The sequence below is a fragment of the Erigeron canadensis genome, chromosome 5 (genome assembly GCF_010389155.1).
Source record: "Erigeron canadensis isolate Cc75 chromosome 5, C_canadensis_v1, whole genome shotgun sequence".
Lineage (NCBI taxonomy): Eukaryota > Viridiplantae > Streptophyta > Magnoliopsida > Asterales > Asteraceae > Erigeron > Erigeron canadensis.
This window is the reverse complement of record NC_057765.1, coordinates 3,349,908-3,374,442: the sequence shown is the minus strand read 5'-3', so window position 1 is coordinate 3,374,442 and position 24,535 is coordinate 3,349,908. Positions and strand designations below refer to the sequence as shown.

Sequence of the window (24,535 nt, the reverse complement as noted above, 5' to 3'; positions counted from 1 at the left end):
ATATAATTAATATAGACATTAAATAGTTTTAAATAATAAGATAAACAAAACAAAATACTTATAAATAATTTAAAGTTGTTATTTCAACAAAATCGATTGTATACATGTGGTTAAAGTCTAGTATATATATATATATATATTGAACAACGAGTTAGTAGTAAGTAGTTAGCGGTTAGTATTCAAAACACCACAGTGACATCCAATTGGGCAGTATGCGGTGCTCGAACCATGCTGAAAGGACTGGACTCGATAACCGAAAAACATGACTCATTTTTTTCTTCTAAACTACCCCACTGCGCCGCAGTGGGTTGAGCACTCCCCACTGCGCCGCAGTGGGAAATCTCGGACTTGAGACTGGAAAATCCCCACTGCGCCACAGTGGGTTTAACACGCTCCCACTGCGCCGCAGTGGGAAGAAAACCATTTTTGGCCGTGGGTTGCCACTGCGCCGCAGTGGGCAAAACCACCCCCATTGCGCCGCAGTGAGCAATAGTTCAGCAACCCTAAAACCATTTCAACACATGATCAAACTTGTAACCTTCAAATTCCAAAACAAGCATCTTAAAACATATTCCAGAGATTGACAACAACAACATAGACACATTTTAACATAATTACATCATCAACTCGTTTCAAATCCCATGAACACCATCATATGGGTCATTTACCCATTTTGACACCATTTTCGTCCAAAATGCCATTTCGCAACCTTTCTAAAAGCTTTACACCTGATTCATTTACATGATTATAACAAAAGTATGACCAACAAAGAAAATTGTACCAAGAACCATGAGGAGGGGATTTCTAGGCCTCTAAACCAAAAGTTAGTCATTCAACCAAGAATGACCTAATACCTTCAAATCTTGCTAAATCCAACTTCAAGCTCAAATCAACTCTTTCCGATCAACAACACTAATTCCTTCTTCCTGAACTACTTATAAAAGGGTAAACAACTAAAATATAAGCAAAGGCTTAGTGAATATACTTGCATACATTTACGAATACGAAGGAGGGCAAAGTACAAGGACTTTCACATGTAACCTATGACACCGTCATGCCACATTTACATGCTCACCTTGCATACTATCAACACATATATGGATCCATATAAGCTAAACAATCATATCAATCATATCTATCGGGATTCTTAGGCCCCGGAGGTTCTTAGGCCTCTTAACATAACAACTATCGGGATTCTTAGGCCCCGGAGGTTCTTAGGCCTCATAATCACAATGCCCCACATGGGCTCATGCCACATCAATTACCACACATGGATTTACAAACTTCAACATGAAATGGTCAAAACCACCATGGACAAAAGGCTTCAACATGATGTGGTCAATTGACCCAACTTATACATAAAGGTATGCAAATATACTCACCTCCTCCGCAAAAAGGACAACAACGCTAAAACGAAAAGCACAAGCAAGCTTCAACCTATAATCATGTCATAAAAGTGCATAAGCTTACATTCACAACTTGACTAGCTCAACATAGTCATACTCAATCACTAGTCTTTCTAAAACCAAAACCTAACCCATTTGTCATTGAGTTACTTTCATCTATAACAACAACATCAATCCTACCATTTTCATCCACATTTCAATAACTAACAAATTCATCTTTTCTTACAAACTCAATTTATCACATTGAACTCATCTATTTCAAAATCAAACACATCGTATAACTCAATGACAACTAGGTTAACTAAGGAAATTGGGGATGAATTAATCATAATTCATATTCTAGCAAAAACCCCCAATTTGGTTCATCCATGAACCCTAATTTCAAAAGAAAGATAAAAAACTAATTTAAGGGAATTCAATACCACAAGATTCAATAAGCTAATTCAAGACTTAAATTGAAAATCCTCCTTTCCCCCTCTTCTTTGAAATTTTCGGCCACCACCACTCAAAACCCACAAACCGTAGCTTTTCAATTTCTTGAATGAAGATTATATAATGGTGATGTTTAGTATAATGATTTCCTTTTTTGAATTAGAGAGAATTAAGCTTTTGATTTGAAAGAAAGGGATGGAATTGCATGAGGAAATGAAGAAGAGTTTAGTGGAAATATGAGTAAGGAAAATGTATGTGGCTGGCACTCTCTATGGGTGCCACGACCCACTTCCAAAATGTGTGGGTATTTTACCCGTTATCCGTTAAAGTTCCAACTAAATTAATCTCATATCCAAAAATAAAATACTATGAAATTAATTTAATGTCAAAACTATGAAAAGGGGTTAATTTCTTTTACCTTAAAATATTTGGGGTGTTACACATGCATGCCTGGGATGAAACCCTGGATTCTCGAAACCCCCCATAATAATCCACTCCTACAAATGTAAGAAGTGAAATTTGAACTCTGGTTGATTTACTCAAGGTCAAAGACTTTACTAATGGACCACCAACCAAATGGATTGGTACTTATTATCTTCTTCTTCTTTTTTTTTTTTTTTTTTTTTTTTTTTTTTTTGTAAGGTATGGGTCAACGCTCCAGATATTTGCTGGAAATCGGGAGTAAACACTTAGTCTAGAGTCCCATAACACAACCCCCTCTTTTTGAGAAACACCTTGAGATTAAAAACTCAAAAATTGTGCTAGTCGAGGCTCAAACTCATAACCATAGGAAAACTTACTTCCGGGGTCCACGATTAGTGAATTTTATAATGGTACTTATTATCTAACTAGGTTGTTTACGCACATTATGCCGACTTAGAAAATAAAATTACTAACCAAAGTTAAGAAACCATAATATATTTTCAATAAATTTAAGGTAGTAGAAACTTTAATCATCTTATTTAACAACAAATTTGAATTTAAGGATATTGTCTTTATATATATCAAACTTCAATTTTATTAGTAAACGTGATTATTCAAAGAAGAACCACTGTCTTCAGCTCGAAGCCTCAAGTCTATTAAATATCAATCCTATCTATTTTTTAAACTTACGCATTCATCTAGTAGTGATATATATTTTGGCCTGTGTGGAATGTCTCAACGGTAAGTGTAACACATATAAACCATTGGCTTAAACCCCAGTGGCCAGGGGTATAATCTAAATCCACTATGTGGGTCCGGGGTGAGTTTAACCAAGGTCTCAAGTTCGAGTTTTGGGGTTCTCATCTCAAATGAATTTTCCATAAGGAGGGAGTTGGAGACTCAGAAAATCTCTGCTTAAAATTGCCTACAACACGTCTGAATCGAAACTCACTTTACAAACAAAAAAAGAAAAAAAAGAAGTATAACACATATACAGTATGTAAAAGTATGTAAAATCGTATATCACATTTATATCAGCATTTATTTAGATATGAAGATGGATAACCCATAGGCCATAAGTCTGTTTGTTAGTTCCATTTGTATATAAGTTTGAAACGTTTAGACTGAAAACCCAACAGATCAATTTTTATATCGTAATGGTTTAAGCATTAACAAGTTCAAAACACAAAAAAACAAATGGTTCAACATATAAAACCTTAAATGCAAATATGAAACGTAATAATAATAAAAGTATAACCTATATATATTCAAAAAAACAGCAACTATTTCATCCGTCGATAATAAATATTCATTACATAAAGTTTTAGAAACGTATAATCATTTAATTTTTGTCTACAATAAAATGTCATCTATACCTACAAAAAGTCTATTTTGATCCGCTAAATGGTTCATTTTTCACCCGACTACTGGCCCACACCATTATGTGTGACTTTTGTCGACTTGAACATCGTTTTTGAACAAAATTTCCCACATGTTTTAGTTTTTCTCAAGTATAAACGAAAATGTCTTCATAATTTGGCCCATCTTATCTAAGAAACAGAATTACCAACCACATTTAACAAATTACCGTTTTTCCCGCTCAAATTTATCCAGACCAACCATTCGTTACCTCACAATTCGTATACTACTAAAAACATTATCCTTTTTTACGTTAATTTTTTCATCCAAAAACTGAGAGCCAAAAATTTACGTTACTATGCATTTTTCCTCTGCATTCATAAGAAAAAAACTGTTTAATTTGACCACCCATCCAGCTATTGTGTCACGAATAATCTACGGGCATGACCACAGCACTCGTTTAATCGCAACGAAATCTGGCAACCAGCCATTGAGCATTGGGTCGGTGTCTAATAACGAACGTTACAAGAGGGTTGATTCCCTAATTGAATCGTTAAAATCTGGAATTGTTGTAGTTGGATTGAGTTTAGGACTTTGTTATTTTAATTATAAATCTTTGACAAACTCACATTTTGTGTATGCGTACTTGGAATCTGATAAGTCTACAGAGTCTGAGAAGAAGCCGACGTATATACTTCCAGATACGTATAGAAGAAAAGTTTTCTTCAAGTACGAAAAGAGGATAAGAACTCAAAGTCCACCGGAGAAGGTATGTACGAATATATTTACTATGCATACGAGGTGTTTGAGATTACGTTTTTAAAATATCACACGTTGTGATATTATCATGACCAAAATGGCCATTTTTAAATTTTTGGAGACCATCTGCAAATATTATCTGTTTATGAAAAATGAGGCCCGGAAAACAAAAATGAAAAAATTTGTAGTTTCATAAGCTGAAAATTATTTAGTATTTTATTTGCGTTTTTGTTAAATCACACGATACTTTTTTTTTTGAACATTCAACAAAGATTAATGCCTGGATACCTGGGGTACCCAATGGCAAACAGCACCCCCAAACGCCTGTGAACTACAGACAACGTTGGGTAGCCAAAGCCTACTAAATACCAGTTTTAGTGAAAGGTATTATCAGATTTCAACTATCTATAGGTGTTTGAGTATTTTGCATCTTACCGATCTCCTGAGGGTGAGCCATATATGACTCCTGCCGATTTAATGAGAGCCGTGGTGCCAGTGTTTCCTCCTTCTGAAGCTTCTCGTGTTCGAGAGGGCAGCTTGAAAGGAGAGTTGGGGCCTAGTGAGTTACATTGTCCTCCTTCAGAATTCTTCATGCTTTTCGATACTAATAACGATGGGCTTATTTCTTTTGCCGAGTAAGTCATATGCATAATTAACTCAGCTATGAAACTTTTGAAGTGTAATGGGTTTTGAGAGGCTAAATTTGTTTGCATTTGTTGTAACAGATATATATTTTTTGTTACGCTCCTAAGTATTCCCGAATCAAGCTTCTGCGTAGCTTTTAAGATGTTTGATCTAGATAATGATGGGTTAGTTTTCCTTCTATTTCATATAAAGGTTATTTCTATCATTCTGTGCTATTATAAGTGTGATCTTATTTGAAACTATGTATAGAGAAATCGACAAGGAGGAATTCAAGAAAGTAATGGAATTGATGCGAGCTCAACATAGACAAGGAGTACGACATAGGGATGGGCTGCGTAACGGGCTAAAAGTTTCAAGGACTGTCGAGAACGGTGGCCTTCTTGAGTATTTCTTTGGTAAAGATGGAAAATCACGCCTAGCTTATGGGAAATTCGTTCAGTTCTTGAAAGATTTGCATAATGAGGTCTGTAATCTCTCGCATTGTTTAAGATGGCAAAGGGAAGTGATATATCTACAACATTTTTTTGCCATTCACAACAAATGTACACATTATACTGCACAGTGTACAACTGTATAAAGCAATCATTGTTGTGGATGGCTAAAGGTTGTGGTAGATTTATCACTTCCCGATGGCAAATGGACAGTTTTGGTGGGGCGGGTTGGATATTAGGTTAAATTGGTTAGTGATAAAATAAAGCATTCATTCTATCATTTGATCTTCATCACCAGATTTTGTCTCTTGAATTTGCTCATTACGACTACAAGTCAAAAGGGACGATATCTGCAAAAGACTTTGCATTATCAATGGTAGCATCTGCTGATATGGGACATATTAACAAGTTTCTTGACCGAGTTGAAGAACTAAATGATGAACCAAGTCTCAAGAGCATCCGCATAACATTAGATGATTTCATGAAGTTTGCAGAGTTAAGAACGCAACTCAGACCTCTATCTCTTGCCATCTTTAGTTACGGAAAAGTGAACGGGCTCCTTACAAAGAAGGATTTCCAAAGAGCAACCGAGCAGGTTAGTAGTAGAACAGCTTTTTACATTTGTTAAGGATCGGTTGTTCATACTCAGATAATAACAGACTTATTTGCCTGGTGGTAGGTTTGCGGAATTGCTTTAAATGACAATGTGATTGATATAATATATTACTTATTTGATGTGAATCGGGATGGAAGGTTAAGCTCAGATGAGTTTTTAAGAGTCTTGCAGAGGCGAGAGGAGGATAAACTACAGCCAAGGGAGGCAGGGCTTGTTGGCTTAATCTCATGCTGGTTGCAATGCTCGAGAAGCAATTGTTCTACGTCAAGGATTCTTTTTTAGTTCTCTTCAGAAATGAAATGTATAGCACGAACATGATCAACTCTATGTACATAAAGTGATATTTAGATAAAACTTTGTTAACCTTGCTTCAGTCACAATTTGGTTGTAACAAATTTCACGCATCAAGTTTCATAGGTTTCCACACTACAACTTCAATAATCAATATAAACCGGCGTGCAAAAGTCATTTGCTAGATTAGACAACTCCAGAGTGTGAGATCTGAACTGAAATCTTGCGATATAAAAACCCCCAATATTACAACATTTCAGTTCAGATCTCACACTCTTGAGTTGTCTCAATGACTATCCAATTGTATTTGAAGTGTTTGTATGTGTGGTAAAAATCATATCCTACAAATTTCGATTGTAATTTATGAGCGTCTCAATGACTCAATGCATATATAAGTCAGGAAGCCAAAGTCGAAATGTCGAATATACATACAGACCATGGGATGTGTGCTAACCTTACAGATCTTGTACACTGTATAACAGTTTCACGGGTTTACTATCTAGAATACTTTTTCTATCACCAGAGCATGCTAAACTGCAATGCAATATAAATATAAATTAAATAGATACAACTGCGTATATGTATAGGTTGTCTGAGTTTGTTATTAGACAGTTATATCAAAAGTATTTTAAAGCTACCATATCAATTGTATATATACTCCACTGGATACATGTGTATCATATTCTCCAATTAATGAGTAATGAAGCTTTACTCAAGTATTCTGAGCTAAAATTTGTAGTTAAGGTATATTAAGACTATACCTAATTATCCTAAAAAACAAGATTAGGAAATCGAACATAAATAAGCCGAACCAAGAACAGACAAAACGAAAAGTTCGCACCATATTATCCAGCTGTTTAAACTACATGCTATATAAATACAACTACAATATCTATCCGCTTTTCTTGATAATAAAACAACAGGGTGCAATAACATTAACCTATAATCACACAGCATGAGTTGTGTTTGCGTCAACTTCCACGGACTTTACTATATAGTCAGAAAAAACTGTACCATAAGTACTAATAAATGATCAAAACTATCAGGAAACCACCACATTTTTCTGTTTGCTAATTTGATGTGAAAATTGGGATTCAACGTGCATACATCTTTATGTTGCATATTCTTCTGAAACCGGCCTGGACGATGACGATTCCTTATTAGTTATCATTGCAATCCTACGATCCAGAGTGTCATCCTCTGCATTTGGTTGTTTGTAATCTTTCGAGAGTGGATTGCAGTTGATTGTATACCAAACTGGTCTTTCTTCTTGGAACAACCTGCAAAGACAAATATTACCCATCAGGAGGGAAGGGGGCACTTTAGCTTATTATGAGTATTAGGGATTACAATTTTTGGTATAGATTGAGAAACACTATGCTTTGTTAGTAGCAAGGTTACCAAAACCCTTATCTTTTTATCATTCTTCAGGGTTCCATCCACTCATTTATACGATTTTCTCCATATTTGGCTCTCAAATTTGTAGGACCACAGACCACTATGATTTTCCCACCTTGTATTTTATAGAAGGAGCTCACAACTTGGAGAGTGTTAGGACCATTTTTATTTTCCCATTTGAATTATGCAAAAGGGGCTCATTACTTAGGCAGTGTTACGATTCAAGTCATGAAATTGGAAATCTTATAAACAGATTCTAATGTTTGGATAAAGATGTTATACTCCAGAGTATCTAAATATCAGTTAAAACAAATCTGATTATTAAAATGGAGAGCTATACCAATTGTGTCATTTGCTTTAACTTTTTTACGATATTTTGACTCACATCTCATAAACTGTTTCATCTTTTTTTCACAAGATAGGCTATTTTGGTTATTGTAAGATTGAAAAAATCAAATATGAGAATCATTATTAAATCTTTAATTTGTCTATCATTATAGACAATCCCTTCTATATCATCCATGGGATCGAACCTTAATTCTAATTACAATTCAACTTTTTTATATGATGCTCGTCTTGTTTCTATTGATTTACGTCTAGCCTCCTGTTCTCCTTTTATACTTATTGAAATTACTCCATATCTTTACAGGTAGGATTAACATATAATACTCCTTAAAATAATTAGCATTCACCAAACACTCAGTGAGCTGTTTATCTGATCACCATAGAAAGTCACCGTTTTCCTCGCTTCCATTTATAAAAACATTTACAGACTAATTGTTGAGGGATATGACAACGTCAATAGGTTGTTAGTTGATTTAGTGAGAAAAAATTAGTGCAGAAATGAAAACAGAATGAGGGGCACTTACGGGTGTTTGCAAAGCATTGGGCACTGAATTGTGAGTGCATATTTACAAGTTGATAACTCGGTGATAGAACTAATCATAGCTCTAGGTTCAGAACAAACAAATCTCACCTACAAATTGCAAAAATTACAAGCAATAATCAGGATAAAACGATGGTTGTACTTTGTACGAAACAGAGTAACGTTATTTTGCGTCCATCATACCTCAGTTTCTCGAGGCTCATTTGTAAGATCACACATGGTTCCATTTGTGTATTGATGAGCATGATACCTGCATTAACCATATAACTAAAGAATTAATAAGATAAATAATCACAAAAACCCTGCTTCTGTGTAAGTGGCAATTTCAACGTATTTATGTGAGGCCTGTTGTTAAATTGTTATATATATTTTGACTGAGGATAAGTTATGTTGGCAAAGCTAACAACCTTTAGCTAAGACCCAAGGTATAAGCAATTGTTCAAATGGATACACGTTAGAATCTTAGATAGATATGCAACAACTCAAACAGGCAACAGGTCAAAGTCACCCTAAGGATATTAAAGAAAACCAGATCATTTGTAATTATGTTTAATATATCGCTCAATTATACAATTAACAATGCGTTAGTGGGTCACTATCGACCCAACTTCTTTTGACCCATTTTCTACCTAGCCTTTTTGCTATAAAATATATGGAACAGATGTGATTTGACATGCCAGTACCTTTGTGATGCATCTTTCGAACGAGGATCTTTCAAAGTTGAAATGTTAGATTCGTTACGGTTGTAAGCAGCTGTAGCTTCGGCATCATATTCACCCAATACAAATTCTTGAACAACCTGAAAAGGGTTGGCAGGGTAGTAAAGCTACTTCAGTTACTTCTCAATAAAAAAGATGTAGGTGTATAAGAAAACTAATACATCTTGATTTATACCTTACCATCCTCCAGATGAACTTGACGCAACTTCTTTTGATAACAAATTTCATATGTCCACCATCCTTCTTGCTGCAATAAATATTTACCAAGATAAGTCTGCATTCAATTCCCAATTTTCTACAAGTAACATACAGATGTGATCCAAAAATGAAAACATTGAGCACCTTACTTCAAAGGTGGCAAAATGGAAGGGATGGAGGGTTTGTGTAACAGGTAAAAGTGGGTAGCTTTATGTACAGGCAAAAAGTGGTTGTTAACCCAAAAGACCGAAAAACTTTCTGTCGAAATTTACCATATTTTTTCTATGTCCTCGGTGTCTCAAATATAATTTGGAATATATATTTTTTACTAAGAATCTATGAGATTAATATAACTAACTAGGAGATTTGAGGCACTTTACGAGAGAAATTGTGTTCTGGACTCGAAGGCTTGTGGGATCTGCGAGACTTGGGACGAATCTGCAGAGCATATAATCATAGTCACATAAAACGCTCATAGACCCGCGTATCTCGTATTGGTACGAAGTGTACCGAAACGGAAGTCACCAGCGATCCGATCGCTAGTGGTAGTGTGGTACGGTGAACCGAATCGGGTGGGGTACGACGAACCAAAAAGTGAAATAAACGCGATCCATTCCCATTGGTACGTCGAATCAAATCGAAAATATAAACGACTCAAATGTACTGGTACGCGTACCATTACCGTTTGACTTCCCAACTACCAAAGTAAGATTCCAGGACTTATTTGAGCGGCAAAAAGAGAGTATCTTCTAAGTTCCCAATATATTTTGTAATTAATACTATCTTGTTAACAAAATAATTTATTTAATATTAATTACAAAATTAAATTTACATGTATATGTTTCTTCTATATATACTAACCTTAACGGAGTTTTATATCACCAAGACACCAACTTCTAATCTTCTACTACAATTTCTCCATTCACTATCAATTATCTTCAATGACAAAGGAAAAAGGAAACGAGTAGAATAGAAACTTTATGGTTATTTTGTTATTTTGTTGGATTTTATCATGTTATTTTATCTATATCTTATGAAATTTATAAGTTTTGTTTACTTATGTTTTTGGTACATCGTACCGAATACATGGTACACTGTACAACTTCATACCGCCTTGTACCGAAATGAGCCTACCCCCTCCGTACCGAATTCGTCACACCTAGCGAATTACGTACCCGAACCGCGTACCCGTACCGAAGCGTACCGCGTTTTATGTGACTATGCATATAATGTGTTCATGTGAGCTAGCGATTGGCATTTGGCAGAGAATCAGTACATGGTGCAAGGTATCTCCTATATATCTATTCTCCACTTCGGATATTACTAATCTTTTAAAGGGAGTGGCTAAGAAGGCTTTTAAAGGGATTATGTTCGTGGCTTGTTGGTGTATATAGAAGGCTAGAAACGAGAAAATCTTTGAGAAGGCAAAGATTAATGAAGAAAAAGTGTTCCAGGAAATTAAAACATTAGGATTCTTATGGTATAAAGCTAGATTGAGAAACGGCCAGATTAAATGGGAAGACTGGTCGAATTTTAATCTCATGTAATGTAATCTGCTGTACATATGTTGTGGATGTACCACCCCACTGTTTTGGTGAGGTGGTGTTTATGTTAATAAAAGTCAATTTTCAAAAAAAAAAAAAATTTAAAAAAGGAGATTTGAGGCATTGATTTTTTTAATAGCTACCTCTACTTAAAATGAAAGATAAAGAAGCACTAGGCCAGGTAATCACTGAGTTTGGTTAAAGTCCTAACCCTTATAAAGCATTCGTCTTTAAGTGCTTCAAGTAGTTCATCTGGTGTCTTCAACTTGAAGCGTTTTTCAGTTTCCAAAATCAAACTGGATGTGTTTTGACGTATGGTTGGCTTGTCACTCTTTGATTTCTCCACCTTAGGCAAGTAACAAAGAAATTTTTCTCCGTTCTTCTTTGGCATGGCCACAGATTCTTGATCATCGTCCTACAATACACAAACGTCTCACATAAATACCAGACTGTAGAGGTGATAAATTGGGTGGGCTAGCAGGTATTGTAATAGATCATAATATGTTTAGGACAAAACATGTTACTCCTAAAAAAGATCAGGTTGACCCATCCCGATGACATTATAGTCCAATGTTTGAAAGTTGGTTCAAAACTACTAAGCAATTTTTTTTAACGGCGTGTACTGAGCAAGTATTATGTATATATTGTTTTTATATGTTTTGAGAAGCGTTAAGCCTTTAAGCATTTGGAAGCACCTCTGGCAACTTATGTAACAAGGCTAAATTGCCACCTATACCAAACTGTAAAGTTTATTATGCTACTCACTTACAGGAAGGAATGGTGAATCTTCTGTGTGAAACTCAATATCGTATTTTGGTTCTCGAGAGCTGCGACTTAAGCCACCTGAAAAATCAAAGATTTACAGACATTTGAAGTTTACATCACGTTATTTTTTCAACAAAATCATCAATCATAAACTACAAAATACTAGTATCCATAAAAATAATAGAAAAACTAGTTGAACCATTGATTTTCCATACACACTTGGAACTCGGATATAGTCAACCATATATAGCTATTTTCCCATTTAGTCATAACATTTTCCTCCATACTCAAGTCTCCATTCTATTAATGGATCAATGCTCCATACTGTTGGTCCCACAAAATGAATACACTGAAGAGCCATAAGGAAAAGCCCTTAAGGCCTTGTGCTATTACCAACAACTTGTCAGTTTTGTTGCTGAAAACAATATTAATCATAATTAGGTGTCTAACAGGCTAAGACGATAGGCACTACGAAATCATACATTTGATGAGCCATTAAACAATGGTACAAACAGCAATACTAAGTCATGCCAAGAGATGGCAAAATTTATTAGCCCTCAACAAAGTTATGCACTCCTAGCCCGGTAATTCGTCAGGCAATATATGGATGCGACGAGGACTCCTTTACATAATTTACCTTCTCTTTACAGTATGACTCCTCAATATATAACTTCTTTTGGTCATATATCTGAATATCACTCGTATAAAACAATGCAAAAAAGAACTGCTGTACATGCTGTATCTTTGTCTTTTGAATATACAAATTTCACTTGTCACCACACTTGATATATATATATATGTATATACTAGTCCTAATACCCGTACGATGTACGGTATCTATATAAATTGTATCATAAAGAAATTCGAATATGCCTCATACATGATTCGTGAGTATGAAATAAATTGTGGTTAAAATAAATCGATGAGCGAAAATAAAATGATAAATACAATATATGTTTAGTTAGAATTTTGAATTTACCTTCGATTTTTAGAACCACATCAAAATCGGAACGTATAAGCATAGTGGATGATGGCAAATAGCCTTATAATTTTGGATTGTAAACTCACATTTTGAAGTCTCCGTGTTAATAATTTATTAGAGCTAATATAAGTAATAGAAGTTGAAGAATTGAAAAAGAAAAAGAGACAATTTATTAATGAGAAAACGAACAATCAAGTAAGGATATAATATCTTTTGTATTAATTAGCCAAGAGTTAGAGTTTAGTAATAAGTCTTATAAGAAAATTGAATTTTTATACAACTAAAAAAGATAATTTAACAAAATAAATAAATTAAAAGGACACATGTCGATCAAGGACTGCGACATGTGTCGTTTCAAGAACATATCAATCCTGTTTTAGTTTATTGGTATATATATATATATATATATATAGGGGGACAATCAAATAAGAACAGACTTAAAATAAGAACACGGTGAGAACACTTAAAAACTACATTTTGATGCATTAGAAGTCCATAAAACTAACATAGTGTATAACTAATTATCATTATATAAGTGTTTAACAACACATTGGTCTGTCAAAATCGAGAAAATTGGCCTAGTGGTACGGCATCCTAAACCTAGATTCGAACCTCACTAGTCTTGGTTGTCGAGGGAAAAGGTCGCCACGGAAATGCCAGTTAGGCCACATACATAACGCTCGACTTTCCCCAGGTAGCCTGAACACGAAAATCCTACCCGTTTAACCATTAAGATAAACCAAATTACATGTAAACATTTACCAACTAAACACCCTTCAATCACTTCATTTACCTAAATAAATAAACCCCAACTATTTCAATATGAATAAAGTCAAACATATTATATCAAAAAGTCAACATAACATCCAAAGTCTTAACATTAACCTCAATGCACACAATTTAACAATTGCCCAGATGAAAAAGAATCAAAATTATGACAAAAGATTACAAATCTAATAAAAATAAACAATACCCAGAAACGAATTTGTGGTAAAAATACCTGAATGAGTTGGGAAGATCTGGTCTGCTGCAACGACGTCGTATTTGAACAAAGTGATCAATATAACAAAAACGCACATCATATTTTTACAACCCATATCTATTATCACCTACAACCAAACTGTGTTTGTGTTTTTATTCCAAGTTTTTATATTTTTGTTACTTTGATCGATGGGGGGTGTGAGGGTCAACAAGTTAGTATCAGAGGGGGTGAAATGTAAGTTTAGAAAATATATCATCTATTCCATTTAGAAAGTGCCACGTGGTTATAAAACGATGAAGTGGCGAAGTTATTTGGGTTTTGTTATGGGCTTGAATGAATATCAATTTTGGCATATGTTTGGGTTTCCATATGGGCTTCACTTTTTTCCTGTCTATAATAAGTCTATACTGTTAAATTTAGTTCAGCAAAATAATATTACGTACTTTCAGCTTAATATGTGTTGTTCATTTTAATTTTCTTGTCTTTTCCATTTTTTAAGCATGGTATTAGTAGCTCTAATCCGAGCATGAAATGAGAATAATGTTGATGATTTTATTGTTTCACGATTTAAAGGAAAATCTGATACCCTATTGGCCTATTTACAATGTATGATACGTATACGTACGTGGTTATATTCACTGAAGCCGTTATGTAGTGACCAAAGGTGGTCATGGGAATCCCACAATGTCTATAAAACTATTTTTTCTTAGCATGTACTTATTTAATTTTATAGGTAATTGGCAGGCACAAACTGATGTAGTTAAATTTTAAGCATGTTAGTATCCTGAAAATTGTTCGATGACCCAGAATGATTTTTTGGCTCCGCTACTGGTTATATTTGTTGGTTTTAGCGATACGTATCGGAAGAGATTTTGATATTAACTTTTTTGATCATATATTTGAATAGAAAACACGAATAAAAAAATGTTGTATGTAATAACAACTAGATTATTACCCGCGTAATATGCGGTAAACATATATAATCAATGACATGTTAAATTTATATAATACCATAAGTTGACAAATATTTATGCCGATAGTAATTGAACCACTAAAAAACATAAAGTTAAATTGGTGGTCGTTAAAATTCCGATTTAAAGTGATCACACCATTGGAAAATGAAAACGTCTTCGTTAAAGATCTCGTTATCTAAGGTTTCCGTTTTGTTTGAATGTCTTTCATGCATCTGAATATGTCTGCATTGTCATTGTGTTTGTGTTTTAACGTTTTCGTTGAATAATTTAGTTATCCACTAAAATTATTAAGCAATTTAATTATCAATTTATACATCGTATATTGTGTTAATCTATTCATAATATCTTTGCGATTTTCATACAATATTCTTTTGATATATAAATCTGATAGTTTACTATAAATTTCATATATGTATTGTTAGTTATTTACGAGCATGGTATCCGCGCAATGCGGCGGCGGTAGTGGGCACAGCGGTCTAGTATTCTTAGTGACGGTATTATTTTTGGTGGTGGCGGTGTCAAGTCTCAAATGGTGTAGGTTGATGTAAAGGTGATAGTGGAATATTTAAAAAGATAAGAGCTTAAAGTGTTAATTACTAAAATAAATGTAAAGGGCAATTCTGGTAATTCAAAGATAGAAATTACTAAAAATAAAAAGAGACATTTTGCTTTATAAGGGAGTAGAGATAGAGATTAACATAAAATTCGTTGAATAATTATTGAAAAGTATGTTAATCTGTGCATCGCATCGGCGTAATCTAGTGTGTGTGTGTACATATTATATTATATTATCTGGTTTATTAATCCGACTCGACTGATCCGACCGTTCCGAACAGTGAAATGGTAAGAAGATCGATTTGGCATCCGGTTTGGTTTTCACAACGTTGAATTAAATATAATAAGATACTAATGACGTAAAACTAAATGTTTATAACCAAAATTTATTTATTACGTCATATGATAAAAGTTTTAAAAGTTATAATTTAATAAAAACGTATTACATTAAAACATGAAATTTTATTTTAAAAAAGACAAACTTGATTTTAAATATGAAAAATGATGTAAAAGGTAATAAATATTAGTTTACATAATTATATCATTAAATAAGAATAATTATTTTGTCTGCAATTTTATATATATAAATAATGATTATTTAAATTTATTAAATTGAAATTAAATCTAAAAAGTTAAAAAAAGTATATGACATCAGCGTTTTGATCTAATGGTTCTAATTAAAGGTTAAATTTCATCCAAAGGTTCAAACTTCTCTATTTTTGATTTAAGGTTTCTCTTTTATATACATTTAGAAATGATATTTGATTTTATCAAATTCAAAGTACGAGAAAATATAAACACTCATATCTTATTGATATTGTTGCATAACTTTTAACTTTGCAATTATTTTCCATCTGAATTTTGTTAATGGAAATTCAACAAGTTACTTGGCATATGCATTTATTGTGAACTTCATGGGTTTTGCTAACTTGTATTTCGAAGGCAAGCTAAGTAGTATATTTTATAAACCTGTAATTTTCTTAAATAATCAAAAAACTTTAATTACAGTAAAAAAAGAAAATAATAACTTGATTGGAACATGCCGTGTTCCATTTTTATTTAAGTTGAGCACTAGGATTTATTGTTCTATTTTAGATCAAACACATAAAACTTATGAGTTACGGAAAGATTAAATAAATAAATTTTCCAATAGAAGTATAGAACTAGTGGGAGGGTGGCTTGTAGGTTGAGTTAAGCATTTTGTTGGAGTTTAAGTTTGACTTTGACTAACGGAATATGACAGGATACGCCGTTATGTTTATAACCGTTTTGGCAGTTGATGGACAACCGCAAGTTAGGTGGTAAGGCTGAAAGAAAAGAAAAGGGAGTCACATGACGTGTGTGGCTTAAACAAGTTAACGTGCTATCTCGTTTCCTCCACCCCACATAAACAAATTTATTACTCTTATTATCTTTTTTTAAAATATATATATATTTTCACTTCTAAATTATTCTAAACTATGTCATTAAAAAAAATGATATATAGACTCTAAAAAAAATTCTAATAATCATTTTAATAACCTTAAAACATGACACGTGTTTTGTACTCATTCTTTCTTTTAATTTTATTCATTATTTATACACGTAACATGATCAAATTTTAATGTTGATAATTAGATTATTCTTTCTAAAGGATATATCACTTATTTTTTTCATTACAACTAGTCCTTTTGTTATACCATACAAGAAAAAAATTCATTATACTTCTTTAATTAATTAATTTTTTTTGGATAAACAACTCTTTTAGTTATAAGATATGTAAAAGAAACAAATGTTGTGATATATAATTCAACTTTATCTAAGATATATAAATTGATACTGGTATTACTATTTTATAACAAACACCCAAATGTAATGACATCATGTAGAAAATTTGAAAAGGTTTTTTGTCCACCATTGTCGATCCTATTTAATTCAACCCAATTTGGGTGATTTAATACAGTTGGTGAGAGTTTTATAAATTTTGTGTAACAAATGTGGTTCTTGACTCTTTGACTATGTGTATTTTTGACTAAGTGTTAGTTAATCAATATATGTTCTAGTGCAATTTAAGGTTCAATTGAGTGCAATGTGTTCATATGGGCCAATTTATTGTTCAAGTTGAGAATTATGTGCTAGTCAAGATTATTAATAGGTGCTAATCGATTTTTCACTTAGATGACATTCAAGCTAACTAGCAAAATGTAAATGGATCCTACCCATGGGTTGTGCCCAACCCATGACCCACCCAAGTTAACCCAACCCTATCCCTTTTTCCCCACCCATTTCTCCATCTCTTTCTCTTTCTTATTTACTTACAATCACACACACTCAAGCTCTCAATCTCTCTCTAATTTAATTCACAAATTTAATGGTGTTCAAGTAGAAATCATAACAAAATCATCATCCTTATCATCATTTTAGCATCATAAAAAAAAAATTCAAGGTTTCAAGTGCAAGAAAAAGCTCCATTTAGGTCAAATTCGGGTTTGGTTGCTTGTGGAACTTTTGGTAAGTGTTTTCTACCTCAAATTCATCATTTCTTACTTATAAACTTGTTTCTAGTTATAACAAAGTGTTTTCGGGTCACAAATCGAGTCAAAATGGATTAGGGTTTCATTAGGGTTTTGGGTTGATTTGTAAGGATTTAATGATGGATTTGATGTTTTGGGACAAGATTATGATATGGGTTATGTTCAATGATGTTAAAATATGGTGATTTATGCATAAAACTGTGTTTTGGAGCTTCCTTAGTCGATCTTGGAGTCAAAAATCTGCCAGTAGGAGCACGGCCGCTAAGACAGACGCTCAGTGCTTGTGGCTGCAGTTTTCCCATAACACAGATGCTCACACGGCCGACCGTGCGAGCGGCCGCAGTCTTTCTGTTCCTTCCCCAACTTTTCGTTCGGTTATCAGTCGACTTTTAATGATCCAAAACTTGTTTAATGGTCTTATATTAACATCCTAAGGTCAACAAAATTGATTAAACACATTTCTAAACACTTTGATTTTCATGTCAAATTTTGGTGCTAAGTCATTGAACCGTGTTTAACTAAAACCCTTTATTTGTCGTTTGAACGCCTCGAATCACTTCTAAAACACCTTGGGGGAAGTTGTGGTATTGTATAACTAGTGTTGACCATGACTTGTATTGTGACACGTATTGTTAGGTTGTGGGCATTTGACGATTGTTGGACAACTTTAATTAGAGATTCACTCCTTTTGCCAATCAATGTGAGTTTTCGTAGCTTCCCTTACTCTTTTAAGAGTCGGGTTGAAAAGTGTACTTCGTGCAAGACGACATTTGTGATTTACATGTTGTGCGATGGTTTTGTTGATGTGCCGATATGTGATTCGTTGTATGGTTACTTGTGTATGTATTATGAGTTTGTTTAGGATAGTTGGGTATATATGGAGGATGATAATGCCTTTGAAAGGTTGGAGATGTGGTGGGAAGGATGATAATGCCTTTGAAAGGTTGGTTATGTGTGTGGACAATGATGGTCATGGATGATCAATATATGTGCAATGAATGCAAATGAGGGGCATGATGACAATACAAACGGGCACTTTTAGGGCTTGATGACATTATACGGGTACGATACGTACTTGATGACAATTATGGATGACATGAGAACAATTGCGGGACATTGTGTGCAAGTGTGAGATCATTGGTCATGTTAGATACTTAATTGATGTCTAAATTCTTGTTCTTTATGTTTGTGTATGTGATGGATGGCTTTGGTACGTGTTCTTGTTCCTTCTTTTCTACGAACTCACCAACCTAGTGTTGACATTGTTTAGTACACTTTTCAGGTAACCAAGATAACCCTAGAGCTTGATTGCATTGCTAGAAGTTGGACCATGACCATGGATCCGTGATTCATTTCCCATTGATGGGACTCGCTTAGGATCATGAGCCATCTTTTGATATCATTTTTGCAAAACTCTTGATGGTTGTATGCTCCTTATGCTTTTGTGACTTTATAACTAAATTGTTGGGTTCACGGAATCCTTTTAATTTCATATAGTTTCGTTCTACGGTAATTCCATCTTGTGTCATGCTTTCGGTGCATTTCGAGCCTAGCTCGGGGTGTTACATTTTGTTTTTAAAAAATTTCAAATTTGTGATTCTTTTCAAAAACTACTTCAGTTTTTAGTAGTGATTAATATTAATATAGAATACGAATATTTTTTATTTTCATTTACTTTTATTTTTTTTATATAAAAGTGAGTTTAAAAAAAGAGAGTTTGCTATCTTATGTTTCTAGGACACGAGTTATTATTATTATTATGTATACTAACACGTTACTCGCGCAATGCGGCGGTAGTCATGGCGGCGACGATGTGGTAGTAGATGCGACTATTTGTGGTAGATGAGACGTCGATTGATGTAGATTATTAATGTGGATATTTTAAAAAATAAATGATTGATAGTATAGCTTAATCATTAATGTTAAGGGGTAGTGTAAGTAAAAATACTTTAGTGCTAAGTAAAAATATTACATATTTTAAGGGTGGTAGATGAAAATATTACATGGAAGGGCATTTTAGACATTTCCCTATGTAACTTTCAACATGGGGGTATTTTCTTTAATAAGTAGTATAGATAATGAAGTAAATATATTTATTGAATATTAACAAGAATGTAAATTTCATTAAACGTATTTAACATGTAACCGAGAGACATATGTTAGAAATCCATTAAAGAAAGGACCCAAGAAGCTTGGAGTTCACGACATAACAGAACATGAGACCCTTTTTTTTTCTCTGCAATACGTTTCTATTTATGTCTCAAAAGATTTCTCATCAATTCTTTATTCCCATTTCAATAAAATAAATATAAATTCTTACAAAGAAAAAGCCTTTACTTTTCATGCTTTTTGCAAGGTTTGCTGTTACGTCACTTACTTGCATACCTTTATTATTTTTAGACATATATATATTAAATAAATTAAAAAAAACGTTCAAAGAATAAAGCTTCCTACAAACACACACACAACACAAGAATATATATATATTTATATCCAAAACGAATATTACAAGGGAGAAAAAAAAGAAAGAAAATTCTTTGTGTTTTAATTTGCTTGCGTTTCTTACCAATTAAGTTCACATTTTCATGACACCCCAGATAAGTTTATTGCCTTCATTTCATTTCTTTGATATTTTCTTATAAGAAAGTTTCAATCTTTTCTTTTCTTGCTGTTGGCATTTACAAGAAAACTTTGTTTTGCATAAGTATCATCGTTTATTTTCTGTGTGTTTAGTAATATATATTGTTTTGTTTTGTTTTAGTACCATATTGAATGCATTAAAAGTTCTGAGAGAAAAAAAAGTTGGAATTTTTAGTTCTAATTTCAATTCCAAGCTAGAATCTTGGTTTTTTTTTTCACACAGTGGAGGTGTTGTGTGTGAAATTTGGCTGGGTGAAAAGTTGGTATTTTTGGTTTGTTAATGTTGGGTTTGGTGTGTTGAAAAGGCAGAGAATTTGTAGAAAAAGTTTGTAAATTTCCAAGTTTTTCACACATTGGAGGTGTTTGTGTGAGAATTTGATTAGCTTTATAATTTTGTTAAGAACTGGTATATTTATGTTCGGTTCGAGTAGGATTGATAAGTTTACTTGAAGTGCGAAAAAGCCTAGGATTTTCGAAGAAAGTTTGTAGTTCTTGATAATTAGGCATTTGGGCTAGTTTGTTTACGAATGTACGTTAAGAGCAACAAAATCTAGTTTTTTTTTATTGATTTTACAATGGGGAAGAAATCAGGGAAAAGAAAGGTACATGGAGGATCAAAACCGGTGTATGATGACGACACTGAGGTTTTCATTTCCATGGCACGAGAACATAAAGATGAAGGTAATAAGTGTTATCAAAGGAAAGACTATGAAGGCGCCATATTAAAATACGAAAAAGCTCTGAATTTGCTTCCTAAGAACCATATAAACGTATCGTATCTTCATAGTAGCATTGCAGCATGTTATATGCAAATGGGTATTAGTGATTTTCCAAAGGCTATTCATGAATGCAATTTGGCTCTTGAAGTCACACCAAAATATAGCAAAGCGCTCTTGAAACGAGCTCGTTGTTACGAGGCTTTAAATAGGGTTGACTTGGCTTCAAAAGATGTTAGTTTCGTTTTAGACATGGAGCCAAAGAATCTCATGGCATTGGAGATTGCTGAAAGAGTGAAATCACTTATGGGGGACACGTTATCTGAAGAGGAGTCGCAGCCAAACAATTTCACTGTAACAGAAGATGAGAGTAATTTGAGAAAAGAAGAGGTTAAGACTGTTCAGATTTCAGATTACACTGAGGACACACATCAGAAATCTTTGAAAGAAAAGATACCAAAAAAGAAAAGCAGAAAACATGAAAGAAATGGCGAAAAGAAAGATGTGGGTGACAAGAAAAAGGGGAAATCGAAGAAAATGAACAAGGAAAAATTCGAGAATGATGAGCATCAAAAGATTGACCTTGAAGACAAGGAGACCGAGGATAAGTTGGTTGTTGAGGAGAAAATAAGCGTTTATAGCAAAGAAATGGAGCCTAAAATGAATATCAAATTAGTATACGGAGATGATATAAGATTAGCAAAGATCCCTTATAGTTGTGATGTTTTAGAGCTAAGAGAAATAATATTTGACCGCTTTCCTGTTTCACGGGCTGTTTTAATGAAATACCAAGACCAAGAAGGCGATATGGTGACCGTTACCACAAATGAAGAGTTAAGATGGGCAGAGTCAGCTTCTGGTCAAACAGGTTTGCTGAAACTATATATTGTGGAAGTAAACCCTGAACAAGATCCGTTTTTTGATCATGTTAGAAGGAAAGAACAGAAACGAAAGCTTCTCAATACTTCATCTTGCATTGATGACTGGATTCTAGAATTTTCACAACTTTTCAAGAATTATGTTGGGTTTAACTCTGATGAATATTTGGATCTTCACGAGGTTGGAATGAAGTTATACACCGAGGCTATGGAAGATACAGTAACAAGCGAAAAGTCTCAAGAACTTTTTAACACTGCAGCCAACAAGTTCCAAGAAATGGCAGCTTTGGCTTTGTTTAACTGTGGAAATGTTCACATGTCACGGGCCAGAAAACGAGCTTCTTTTACGGAAGATAGCTCACAAGAATCTTTAGCTTCACACATTAAAGATTTGCATGAATGGGCACAAGCTGAGTACTTAAAAGCTGGTGTTATGTATAAAGAGGCAATAAAAGTCAAACCCGATTTTTATGAAGGCTTTCTTGCATTAGGACATCAAGAATTCGAACAAGCAAAACTTACTTGGTATTATGCAATTGGAACAAATGTTGATCTTGAAAAGTGGGATTACGCTGAGGTTATTCAACTTTACAACAAAGCCGAAGATGATATGGAAAAGGGAATGAGAATGTGGGAGGAAGCAATGGAAATGCAGAAACCAAATGACAAAAAAACTGAAGGAACAGAACAGGCTGAAAATCTGAGGTCGTTGATTAATGTTTTGTGGGGGACAATGCTGTATGAAAGGTCAAGTATGGAGTACAAACTCAGGCTTCCTTTTTGGCATGAATGCTTGGAAATCGCTGTTGAGAAATTTGTAGTTGCTGGTGTTTCACATACAGATATAGCTGTAATTTTAAAGAATCATTGTTCAAATGATGCTGCACCAGAAGGTATATTTTTTTGTTTTTCATTAGAAGTTGCATCAGTTAGGGCCTCTATGGCGCCATTTTTATTTGAATTTTTATTCATTTTTCTGTTACTTCAAGAATCTTGGACGCAAGTTTTGACCTTGAATTCTTGTTCTTTAGGCTTAGGCTTCGATATTGACGAAATAGTACAAGCATGGCATGAAATGTACGAAGTGAAGAGATGGCAAAGTGGCATTCCTTCTTTCAGATTAGAACCATTGCTTCGGAGACGAGTTTCTAAACTCTTTTATGCATTAGACCATACAAAATGAGTGCCTGTTCCAGATCATATTCTTGCAAGGAAAAGAAAAACTAGGAAAATGGTACTTCTTGTTCGTATTCCACCGCTTGGTAAGTAACAACTTACTATCTAACTTCTTAAAAAATTCCGTAACTCTAGAAATATCTTAATGTAGTGCAAAAGAGTTCCGATTTTGTCTTAATTACTTGCAACAACCATATTGAAGTGTATAGTTTAAGGGATGGTTCAACTAATCAATAAAGGAGGGTACAAATAAGAAGGGTATGTCATACACTTTCTGTGTGGTTGCAACTATTTCCTTAAGGGGAAATGTGGTGACATTGCTTTTCTGGCATTTCTTTGATCTAAAGTTGTTATCTTGCTCACCTTTATTGCATTAAAGAACTGATGATACTAATGCCGGTCCACAAGATTATCTTAGTCAAACATTTTTCGAGTTGTACTACCGCTCTCATGATTAGATTCAACAGATTCCATAATAGGTAGTATTAAAAAGGGTCAGAATAAATGATAAACACAAAACTGTCCTTGCCTTATATAGAAACTGACTTAACAATGGAAAAGAACAATAATCATTGGCATGTGAAAACATTTTGGCCACTTATTCGTGTGCCCGAATGCCCGATAATCATTGCTTGTTAAAATGATCATACCGTCAAAATGATCTTAACAGTTCATCTTGATATGGAAACTGATAAGATGTATTTTGCAGGTAGTCATATGCCAGGTTTATAAATTTCAGCTTCAAACTCATTATTAGACATGTTGAAGCTGAGAGGCGATATGCTGAATTTGTGTTATAGATGAGTTGTAATTATCAGAAAAACAAAAAGATAGTTGATGATATGATGTGTAGTTAACAAGATGGTTTATAAGGAGTCAGAAATACATATTTTGAGCGTATCTGTTTTAGGGACATGATATTAGCGTATTCGTTTTAGGGACATGAAATTAGTGTGTTGTTGGCTTATAATTCTATTCATTTGGTGTGTACTCTTAATTATGTAACGAATGTTGATTTTTATAAAAGTGATTATCGATTGAACGCAAAGCCTTCAGTTGCTGTATGTATGTGATTCTATTCATTCATCATATTCATGTAAAATCATAATGTCATTTCAAACAAGGTAACCATATCCCAATAAAAGAAAGAAACAAATTTGACCATCGTATAAGCCTCAGACTTGAAAGTACATAATGTTTTCACCATGGCAAGTGATATTCGTACCATACAATTTGATACATCTACC

General features: G+C 33.8%; 3 protein-coding genes across 3 annotated transcripts; 2 read left to right on the top strand and 1 right to left on the bottom strand.

Moving 5' to 3' along the window:
• Nucleotides 1-3,915: 3,915 nt before the first annotated feature.
• On the top strand, nucleotides 3,916-6,451 carry LOC122600038 (calcium uptake protein, mitochondrial-like). The gene is made up of 6 exons (XM_043772682.1): nucleotides 3,916-4,389; nucleotides 4,791-5,014; nucleotides 5,105-5,188; nucleotides 5,274-5,487; nucleotides 5,754-6,050; nucleotides 6,135-6,451. Exons 1-6 carry the CDS (start codon nucleotides 3,979-3,981, stop codon nucleotides 6,351-6,353), a joined length of 1,449 nt encoding a protein of 482 aa, XP_043628617.1. The 5' UTR covers nucleotides 3,916-3,978; the 3' UTR covers nucleotides 6,354-6,451.
• Nucleotides 6,452-7,186: 735 nt separating this feature from the next.
• Nucleotides 7,187-14,018, bottom strand: LOC122600039 (protein OS-9 homolog). The gene is made up of 8 exons (XM_043772683.1): nucleotides 13,855-14,018; nucleotides 11,877-11,950; nucleotides 11,319-11,522; nucleotides 9,541-9,612; nucleotides 9,330-9,445; nucleotides 8,830-8,896; nucleotides 8,630-8,736; nucleotides 7,187-7,642 (listed from the first exon to the last, which is right to left on the bottom strand). Exons 1-8 carry the CDS (start codon nucleotides 13,949-13,951, stop codon nucleotides 7,474-7,476), a joined length of 906 nt encoding a protein of 301 aa, XP_043628618.1. The 5' UTR covers nucleotides 13,952-14,018; the 3' UTR covers nucleotides 7,187-7,473.
• Nucleotides 14,019-20,417: 6,399 nt separating this feature from the next.
• LOC122598945 (protein PHOX4-like) lies at nucleotides 20,418-24,336 on the top strand. The gene is made up of 3 exons (XM_043771411.1): nucleotides 20,418-23,005; nucleotides 23,144-23,374; nucleotides 23,998-24,336. The coding sequence occupies exons 1-2, from the start codon at nucleotides 21,094-21,096 to the stop codon at nucleotides 23,293-23,295; spliced, it is 2,064 nt and encodes a 687-aa protein (XP_043627346.1). The 5' UTR covers nucleotides 20,418-21,093; the 3' UTR covers nucleotides 23,296-23,374; nucleotides 23,998-24,336.
• Nucleotides 24,337-24,535: the final 199 nt, after the last annotated feature.